The sequence below is a fragment of the Akebia trifoliata genome, chromosome 1 (genome assembly GCF_017979445.1).
Source record: "Akebia trifoliata isolate Shusen 1 chromosome 1, ASM1797944v1, whole genome shotgun sequence".
Lineage (NCBI taxonomy): Eukaryota > Viridiplantae > Streptophyta > Magnoliopsida > Ranunculales > Lardizabalaceae > Akebia > Akebia trifoliata.
The window spans coordinates 12,259,994-12,270,832 of NC_141375.1; the positions used below are offsets into that span (position 1 = coordinate 12,259,994).

The following is a 10,839-nucleotide window of genomic DNA, read 5'->3' on the forward strand; positions in this document are numbered from 1 at the left end:
AAAGAGTATTGTTTATTGATAGTATTTCTTCAAGTTGAATACATTCCATGGCGATTGAATTACATCCCCTGTCGATGTCTCCAAGTAGTACGCGCCTGTTTTCCCGACTTTGCGCACGATGTAGGGTCCTTCCCAGTTATGGCCGAGCTTTCCACTATTGACTTCCTTGGTGTTGGAAAATACCTTTCGTAACACCATATCGCCGATTTTGAACTCCCTGTGACACACCTTCCTGTCATAAGATCTCTTCAGCACCTGTTGGTACCGTGCCAGTCTCTCTATGACCATTTCTCCCATTTCATCCAACCAATCCAAATTCTGAGCCACCATTTCATCGTTGAACTCCGTCTCGGCCACTTGCGTCCTCACAATAGGAACCTGTATTTCGGTTGGGATAACGGCTTCCGTTCCATAGGCTAGTGTGAAAGGGGTAAAACCTGTTGCCCTTTTTACCGTAGTCCGGTATGCCCATAGGACGCTGTGTAGCTCGTCCACCCATCTTCCCTTATGTTCCGCCAACTTCTTCTTCAAGCTCCCGAGGATTGTCTTGTTGGATGCTTCTGCTTGGCCATTTCCTTGTGGATACCTCGGTGACGACTGTAGTGATCGGATTTCGTATTCCCTGAAGTACGATTGCACACGGTTGCCCTTGAACTGCGTTCCGTTATCGGAGATCAGCGCATAAGGGATTCCAAAGTGCGTTATGATGTGCTTCGAAGTAAATTTGATGACTTCCTCTTCCCTAATCCGCGTGAGGGGAACAACTTCCACCCATTTAGTAAAATAATCTGTGGCAACAAGGATGAAAAGCTTACCCCTTTTTCCCCGAGGTAGAGGTCCGACGATGTCCATTCCCCATATTGAGAACGGTCAGGGTGACTTCATAGGGTGGAGTTCGCTGGCCGGCTGCAGATGCATAGGGGCATGTTTTTGGCATTGATCGCAGGTCCTTACGTACTTTTTACAATCTTCCTGCATCCTGGGCCAAAAGTAGCCCTGGTTGACCACCTTATTGGCGAGCGACCGTCCTCCCGAATGGTAGCTGCAGATTCTCTCGTGGATTTTCGCTATTATGACCTCTGATTCTTCCTTAGTAAGGCATTTGAATAGTGGTCCCCCGAAGGACATCCTATACAGCTCCTCTCTTACGAGAGTATATTTACCGACCTGCCGAAGTAATTTTCTGGCTTCCCCCTTGTCTGCTGGCAGAACCTTTGAGTGTAGATACTGTGTGAACTCTTCTATCCATCCCGAGGTTCTTCCAACCTGTGCGCATTCCCTTTTCTCGTGTTGGATGCTTGCTTTAGGCAGGTATTCCACCGGTAAAGTCTGTCCTTCCGTTTTCCCTAGCATTGAGGCAATGTAAGCCAACAAATCTGCATGCCTATTCTCATCCCTCGGTATCTGGCGTATCTCCACTTGGTCGAACTTCCTAATCTCCTACTTTACTGAGATTAGATACTTCGCCATGTGTTCGTCCTTTGCTTCAAATTTCCCATTCACTTGTTTGCTATAAGTTGGGAATCGGTATATAACTTTATCCGATCGATTTTTAACTCGCTTGCCATTCTTAGCCCATGGATGACTGCCTCGTATTCAGCTTCATTATTTGATGCCCCATACCCAAGCTTGATTATCTTTTCTAGCCTGTCGTTGCTCGGTGTTACAAGCACTATTCCTACCCCCGAGCCTGAGTAATTTGATGAACCATCGACGAAAATCCTCCAGCCTGCCTGCTTATCCCACAACTCCACTTCTTCCGCCCCTTCGTCTTTGTTTTCCAACTCTTCCCAGTTCGGATCTCAAATCGGGAAGTCAGCGAGGAAGTTTGCCAATACCTATCCTTTTAATGCTGTCCGTGACTCGAATTGTAAGTCATACTCGCCGAGGATTACAACCCATCTCGCCATCCTCCTTGACTTTTCGGATCTGTGCATCATCTCTTTTAATGGGCTATCCGTCACAACTCGGACACGGTGTGAAAGAAAGTAAGGCCTGAGCTTGTGTGCTGAGTAAACGAGCGACAATCCCACCTTCTCCATCCTGGTGTACCTCATCTCTGATAGGCCCAACATTTTGCTGACATAGTAGATAGGGTACTCCCGTCCCATATCTACTTTAAAGAGAACCAAGCTTACTGATGATGAACTTGTTGCCAGGTAAATTCCCAACTCCTTTCCTTCCTCTAGAGAGTTAAGGATCGGTGGTTGCCCCAAATACTTCTTTAGGTCGCTGAACGCTGCCTCGCACTCTACACCCCCAAGTGAAATTCTTTTCTTTTTGCAACAACTTGAAGAGCGGACGGCATCTATCGGATATCCTAGAGATGAACCTGTTCAGCGCAGCTATTCTTCCAACCAATTTCTGCACCTGCTTTTGGTTAGTGGGGCTTAACATTTCTACCAACGCCCGGATCTGGTCTGGGTTTGTTTCAATGCCTCTCTTGGTGATAATGTGCCCGAGGAATTTCCCAGAGGAGACCGCGAAAACACACTTCTTTGGATTCAGCTTCATTTGAAAACCCCTCAGTCGATCAAAAGTTTGCTTGAGGTCTGTCAGATGGTCTTCTGCTTTCTTGCTTTTTACAAGTAAATCGTCGATATATACCTCTACGGTCTTCCCGATTAATCCTTCGAACATCTTTGTCACGAGTCTCTGGTAAGTGGCCCCGGTATTTCTCAAGCCGAACGACATGACCTTAAAACAGATCTGCCCTTGCTCGATGATGAATGATGTTCGTTCCTGGTCCTCCACTGCTAGGGGGATCTGGTTATACCCCGAGTAACCGTCCATAAATGACATTCTCTCATGCCCGGCAGTAGCGTCGACCAACCTATCGATCCTTGGCAGCGGGAAGCTATCCTTTGGACATGCCTTGTTTAGGTTCGTAAAGTCGATGCACAGTCTCACCCTCCCGTCCTTCTTCGGTACTGCCACTATATTCGCTATCCACTCTGGGTAATCTACTTCCCTGATAAACCCAGTCTTTAAAAGCTTCTCGATTTCCTCATTTACCCCCTGCCTGAGGCGCGGAGACAGCCTCCTCGGCTTCTGTTTAACAGGTCGGAAGCTTTCATCAATATTTAGTCTATAGCACGCCACCAAAGGGTCTATTCCGGGCATGTCCTCCAATGACCATACAAACACGTCCTTGTTTGCCCTCAGAAGTTGGAGCAATGCTGCCTTCTCCTCCTGTAACATTGTGGTGCAAATACTAACTAGCTGACCTCCGTCATCGCCGAGATCCACGGCTTCGACTTCCTCAACTGTTACCCGCTGCTCCCGTTGTGGCTGCTTCTGTAATTGCTCTGAAGCTTCACTCCCAGCTGGTGGCACCTTTCTCTTCTTCTGAGGAATGGCCTCAAAGCCTCGTTCTTGTTTCAAGGTCAGGTGAAAATACCTCTGCGCCATCTCCTGGTCACCCCTGATCTCCATTATTTCTTCCTTACTCGGGAAACGAATAACTTGATGATAGGTTGACGGGACTGCTTTCATCTCATGTATCCACCTCCGCCCCAGGATCGCGTTATAGGCTGAGTCCGCATCTATTACCACGAATCTTGTCATTACCAATTTTGACCCTACTGTGATCAGGAGTGTGATTTCTCCCACCGAACTGCTCGAAACACCATTGAACCCATAGACTAGGGTCGGTGTCGGTTCCAAACTCTCTGAAACCCCCATCCTCTTTGCCACACTTAGGAAAAGAATATCCACTGCGCTTCCCGAATCCACCAGTATCATACGGAGCTCGACGTTTCCCACTGAGAGTGCGATCACTAGTGCGTCCTGATGGGGCCTTGTCGTTCCCCTCAGGTCATCCTCTGTGAACACAATTGCTCAAGAATCCGCTCTGTTGCTCGTCGTTCCTGCTGCCCGTACTCTTGATGCCACACTGTTGACCCCAACCATATGTCGGATCTTTTTTACTCTTTCCCGAATCACCTGCCTAGATGGCACTTCGGCCCCCAACACCCCTGTGATGGTATGAACTATCCTACGTTCTTCCGTCTCTCGACGCCCTCCTTTAGTCGGCCTTTTTTGTTCGGGCATCAGTTCTGCTCTCTCGGCAATATCCCCTCTTCTCGTCGAGACATACCTTTTGAGCTTCCCTGCTTCGATCATATCCTGGATGATATGGCTCAGCCTGTAACAATCCTCAGTAGGGTGGTCCTCAGCCTCATGGTACTCGTAGTATGGTTTTCCAGGTTTCCCCTTATACCCCCGTGGAGGTTGAATGAAATCGGGTTATCCCTTTATGTGCCTCAGTATCACAGATAGTTTTTCATTGAGCAGGGTATATACCCGGCCTCTCTTCCACCATGACTGCTCATTCGAATCTCTCCGCCTTTTCTTGCTTCCTTCCTGTCCGAGGTGAGCCGTCACCTTTGTAGCATCCATTCCCCCTTCGCTGTTGGCCACCGCTTGAGCGCTTCGTCTCCTGCCTTTCACGGATTCCTCCACGAGGATGTACTTTTCCACCTTTGCATACAAATCTTCCAAACGAGTTGGGCCAGACTTGATCAACGACTCATGTAACCGTGTTCCCTAGATGACTGCAGCGATACGCCGCGCAGACTGTTGCCTCATCCATGCCTTCTACATCCAGGGCCTTTGTTCGAAAATGAGTTACGAATGACCTGATACTCTCCACGAGCTCCTGTCGAAGGTTAAATAGAGTGTTAACTCCGCCTTCTTCCTTCGCAGGTGTACGAACTGCCCAACAAACGTTTTCTCTAGCTCAGAAAAGTTCGTAATGGACCCAGCTGGTAAAGCCTGGAACCACATCATGGCCCCGAGCCCCAAGGTTGATGGAAATAGCTTGCAGAGTAATGGATCATCGTTCTGGTACAACACCATCTGACTTCTGTAATGCAGAATATAGTCCATAGGATCTCGTGTTCCGTCATAGGTTTCAAACTTCGGCATGTGGAACGATCTGGGTGGTTCTGAATTCATTATCATCGACGAGAATGGTGTCCCTTTGAGTTCTCGAATTGCGTTCCGTACCTTTTGTGCGGGATCCTTCCCTCGTGCGAATTCCTCATCCTTCCTCCTGAGCATTTCTTCCACTTCCTTCCTCGTCATTTTTTCTTTAATTTCAGAGCTTCCTTGCTGCGTTTTGACTGTTGCTGAGTCTTCGGTCCAGTCTGCCTCTGTCTGTGCTGTTCGGACAATATGATTACTACTTCGCTCTGCACCTGGGCCTTCTTCAGTTTCCGCACGCTCGCCTAGCTTTTTTCTGAGCTCTTCATTTTCCCTCCTTATGTTCAATATCTCATCATTTTGTTTCTCCAACCCCCTACGCATTTCCTCTCTCATCTCCGTGAGTAAGTTGTACATTACAAGCATTGGGTCTTGCGCGTTTGGAAGTGAGTCTACTGGTAGCAGATTTGATGGCTCTCCACAATTTTCGCCTCTAGCCCTTCCCATCTTGGTCATTTTTCTCCTTGTAAGTTTTCCACGGACGGCGCCAAATTGTAGATGCAAGAAATTGCTCTACAATTTTCTTCTCTCTTAGCTCGGGCGGACCTGCAAAACAGCCCACTCCGACGATCAAGTTAGACAAATTGATCAATGTAATTTAATTTTTTTTTTAGAGAAGAAGAAGAAATCCAATCTCTTTTACCCATAGCCCTCCTCCTTTTATAGGCATTGATCTGGTTCGATTTCTGTGCCACCCTTTGAGGTGACCTAGGGCAGTTAGCTCACTCCCTGACATGTCAGCTGCAGGAGTTGTTGCAACTACCCTGCCACTTCTGGGATGACGTGAGTTGTTAACGCTGTCAATCAACTGTCACATATGTCGGACCCGTACAACCGACCTATGATGCCATTACCCGTACTACTTGACCTACCGGTGACTTGGGTCCGAGTTCAATCATCAATTTACACCCGAGCTTTGGAGACACTTCCGAGTCTTAAATTCCTGCCGCGTGTCCTTATTTCAGAATTTCCCCCACAGCCATCACTCTCCACCATATCTTTTAGTTTTCAATTTCATCTCGACCACTTCATTATATTCCCAGCAGTACCTATCCATCGCCATTTCCCTTACTGACTTCCCTTGCATTTGATTTCATCTCTTCATACTCACTCACACTTTAGTCAGACCTAAAAAATAGTCCTAGTGACCCCCTTTTTTCATCACATCTTAATCGCCTTCTTAAATAGCCTTCACGTCCAATAGACCTCCTACCACTCTTAATTGATTTTACAGCCTATCACTTTTGGACAAACCCTCTCTCATTTTCACAATCTCTCTTGATCTCCCTTTCACTATCTCTATCATGGACATTCATACCATCGTTCAACCTGTCTCATATTAGTTTTTCTTTTCATATGCTACAACAAAAGGTGGTGGTGGTTTTGGATTATCTAACATCTCTTTGCTCACACGACTCACCCATTTAATTTTTATGCCCAAGTCATCCATCACAAATTTTGATCGGCTCTTCCTGAAGGGACTCCAGCAGTCAGATCATCTTACTTCTGTAAGGTTGGTAAAAAAAATTAGTTTTTGTCGAGTCAACTCGATGCAGAAGAGACTTATTTTAATCAATGAGTCGATTCACCTTTTCAATAATCTATGTTTCAAGATTTCAAAGAAATATTTTTAAGTGGGTTAGCTTAAGTTTTACTGGAATTTAAAATGACCTGAGTCAACTCGTTGATTTTGATAATTTTTTCAACATTTCACGTGCATTTTTCAAACTATGTTCGATTTGATCCGAAAAGAGATTAGGCCTGGCCACAACTAAACAAAATCATTTTTTTTATTCAATCGGTTGCTTTTCAAATCTTTTCAACTTATTACGAATTGACTCGTTAACATTCAAATCGAGTTTTCCTTCTTTTTATAAAAAAAGGTCATCAAATTGATGCATTATTTTTTTATGTATGTGGCACTACATCGATTTGTTAAATCTTTGTTATGCTGGTAAATTAATTTTTTTGTAAATTATTTCCCTCTTTTTTCTAAAAGTGCAAAATTCAAGGAAATCACGTTATCCAATTTTGGAAAAATCTAAGTTGTAGGACTTGATTAGCCTATGTGACCTAATATGATGACATTAATCAACCTTTGACCTTGACCTTGACCGCAGTCACCTGTAATTGACTTTACTTTTAACTTTTGACCATAGTTTGACTATAGTTTTCATTCATTGATCGTAGGATATTCTTGGATGGTAATAGAGACTTATCTTTTCGATCGGGTGGGTTTAGTGTCATCACCTTCTGATACCCATAATCTAACCCCTTACTTGTTTTCTTTATCGTTGACCACCTAAAATTTGTTCGGAGTCATTTAATGATTCCTAGACATAAACTAAGTGGAAACTCCAAAAAATGTTTGGATCCGCATTATTCCAATAGATCATCGAGGGAACTTTCAATGGATCCCACTTGCTTGATTAAAATTTTCTTAATTTGATCCTCACCATTGGATTCAAAGGCTTTTAGGCTTGTTCGATCAAACTGGAGTGTCTACACATTGGATTTAAAATGCCTGAATGCTTTAAATTTTAGTTCGAGATTCATTTTCAAATTAAAATTTCATCTTTTGATTTCGAATTAAGGTTTCAATTTTTTTGGACGGTGGCTTAAATTTCATCATTTATGCGATCGAGGGTTGTCATTCCAGATGAAGAAATTTGTAACTTTATGTGACGATGGCTATAGGTGTCATTCCACATAAATGGAAATCGTCATTTCATGTGTAAGCTTTTCATTTTCTGTGACGAAAAGATGTCATTCCATGCAAATGGAAATCGTCAATTCCTGTGAAAATTTTCTCGTTTCATGTGAAATTTTCATCATTTTATGAAACAATGGGGTCATTCCTTGTAGATGAAAATTGTCATTTTATATGAGGAATTTCATCATCATAAGTATAGGGGTCTCTAGATTTGTATAGATGTTGTCGAAAGGTTCATTTTTTTCCTTGAGTTATGTTTTCCTATTAAGGCAAAATTTCTTAATATGAGTCGATTATCAAGGGTATTTTGGTCATTTTATCAAAAAATAATAATTTCAATGAGCGACTTCTTTAGGTCCTAATGTGATTATTTTTAAGTCTCGAAGTCTCATTTTTCCAGCATTACAAGGTCTTTAGATTATTAAAATGCTAGCGATTCTAAGCGCACGCACTTTCTAAATCGAGTATAGAATGTGACGATCTTAAGCGTACATAATTTTTACGTATAACATGTCGAGAAATAGAAAGAATGGAATCATGAAAAATCTAGAGTTCTGAGGACTAAAAGGGAATTGGAGGAAATCTAGAGAGGCCCTCCCAAAAACTTTCGATTTCTTTGCATGTTTTGTGCTCATCACTAGGAATCCACAGCAATTGTGTAACGAATTATCAAATCAATCATATGCAAAATGGGGTGCCTACACATACCCTAAGTATGAAAATATTTTTGAATCTATATTCTTTAGTTGAATTAAGCTTTTAGTCACTTTACATTGATTGGCTCCTTAATTTATTTGCCTTCTAATGTAGCTAAGAAATAATAATCATTGAAAGAAATTTGGTTTACCCAAAAGGGGTCTTCCCAATTCAAGGCAAACTTTAATGTCGAGATTCCTCTGCGGACATAAGGGCACGTCCTGAGTACTAGATCATTCTCTTCAAAAACCTTAGTCACACGACTTTATCATATGCTCATAAAATTCGTTGTTTGTACACCTTTGCATGCCTCTCCATTTTCATCCTCCTTGCATCAAGTGCTTCTAGTTCGATTTATCTCCTTTTTGTGTATTCATCCAAATCGACCTCACTATCAAAGGCAATTCTTGCCAATTGTTTTTCAATTCCAATAAGCCATACAACTATGACGCCGTACACAGGGGAGAAAAGAGAGACCTTCGTGACACTTTGGGGCATTGTCCTTTATGCCCAAAGGGCCAAAGGTAAATTGTTCATGCCACTTGGATGGATGATTGTACACGGTTCAATTCAAAATCCTTCGTAATGTTTTGTTCGTCACTTTGGCTTGTACGTTTCCCTTTGGCTATTACGACATAGACTTCTGATGTTTTATACCATATATGTTCAATAGAGTTGCTACACTGCGATATACAAAGGGCGTCCCATTATCCGACAAAATTTTCTTAGGCATTCCAAGCCTACATATAATATGTTCATTAATAAAGCCGACAATAGTTTTACCCACTGTCTCTTTTAAAGGGTTCTACTCAACCAATTTCGTGAAAAGTTTAGTAGTAGTGATAATCCATATATGACCTTTTGATGATTTAAGATTAATGGGTCCTATTAGATCTAATCCCCAAAAATAAAATGGCCATGACGTTTCTAGACCCTTGGAAGCAATTCAGAATACAAAAAAGATTCAATTCATGAAAATTTGAGTTCTATTCGATTTTAGATTGCAAAAATCCGGTCTAAAATTCAGTCAAAAATTTGATAAATGGAAAATATGTGGCATATGATTGTAGACACCCCATTTTTGCATTCACCTAATTAATCGACTCGTCAACCCAATCGCGACGATTCCCAATGATGGATGATTATTCCAATACTTTATTTGTTACTAGATACGTTTCAGAAATTCGGATGAGGTATATCAAACTAACAAAACTATAGAAACCATGCTACGCTAGGAAAATATGACCCAAAAACATAGAAATCATCATTTTATGGACAAAAAGAAGTTTTACGATAAAAATCACTAAAAAATGATAAAATTAACAAAATACCCCTAACATCAAAACATCTTTAGAGCCCATCTTATGCTTAGGAAAATCTTTTCGAACACATAAAATAACAAAGTTAAACCAAATAAATCATTCCACCAATTTTCACCAAATTTGTCAAAATTATGAAAAAGCCCCTCATGGGGTTCACAATCGTTTTATGCAAAAAGTTCATAAATGACACAAACCCATAATCTCATTGAACTCCTTATGAAGAACTGATTCTAAAACATTCCGGAACATCGAAAAATGACTTGAAACACAAAAGTCCTCTTCGGGGACAAAACGATAATTTTCCAATTTTAACAATTTTAAATTTTAAAATTAATAAATAAAACATTAATTAATGTAAAGTGAAACCTTAATAAAATTAATTTAAAAATCTGAACCAAGAATTTAATCAATCAAGCCCTTAGGAATAATTGTTGATTGTTACCCATTTATTTAAGTGGAGCTCCTTGATATTTATTAAAAGACCATTCCATCTGGGGGTCCAAATAATTGTGGACACCCCATTTTTGCATCCGCTTTATTAATCAAGTCGTCAACCCGATCGCAAAAGTTCCCAATGATGGATGTTTATTCCAGTGCTTTATTTTGTCACCATATGTGTTTTTCAGAAATCCGGATGAGGTATCTCGAACTGACAAAACCTTAGAAACCATGCTACGCTAGGAAAATACGATCCTAGAAACGTAGAAATCATCATATTGCAGACCAAGAAGAAACTGCACGATAAAAATCACTAAAAATGACTAAATTATCAAAATACCCCTAACATCAAAACAACCTTAGAGCTTACATTACACTTAGGAAAACCCGTTCAAACACATAAAATGACAAATCGAAACCAAATAAATCATTTCGCCAATTTTCACAAAATTCGACAAAATTACGAAAATACCCCTCATAAAATTCACAATCATTTCACACACAAAATTTCATAAATGACAAAAACCAACATTCCCATTAAATTCCTTACGAAAAAATGATTTCGAAACATCTTGGAACATTGAAAAACGACTTAAAACGTAAAAAATCCTCTCCGAGGGCAAAATGATAATTTCACAATTTTAATAATTAAAAATTTTGAAATTAATAAATAAATCATTAAAT

The 10,839-nt window shown here is 41.4% G+C and overlaps 1 protein-coding gene across 1 annotated transcript; it reads right to left on the bottom strand.

The window, feature by feature from the left end:
• Nucleotides 1-870: 870 nt before the first annotated feature.
• Nucleotides 871-1,353, bottom strand: LOC147410726 (uncharacterized). The gene has a single exon (XM_086420541.1). The coding sequence runs from the start codon at nt 1,351-1,353 to the stop codon at nt 871-873; it is 483 nt and encodes a 160-aa protein (XP_086276667.1).
• Between the last annotated feature and the right edge of the window lie 9,486 nt (nt 1,354-10,839).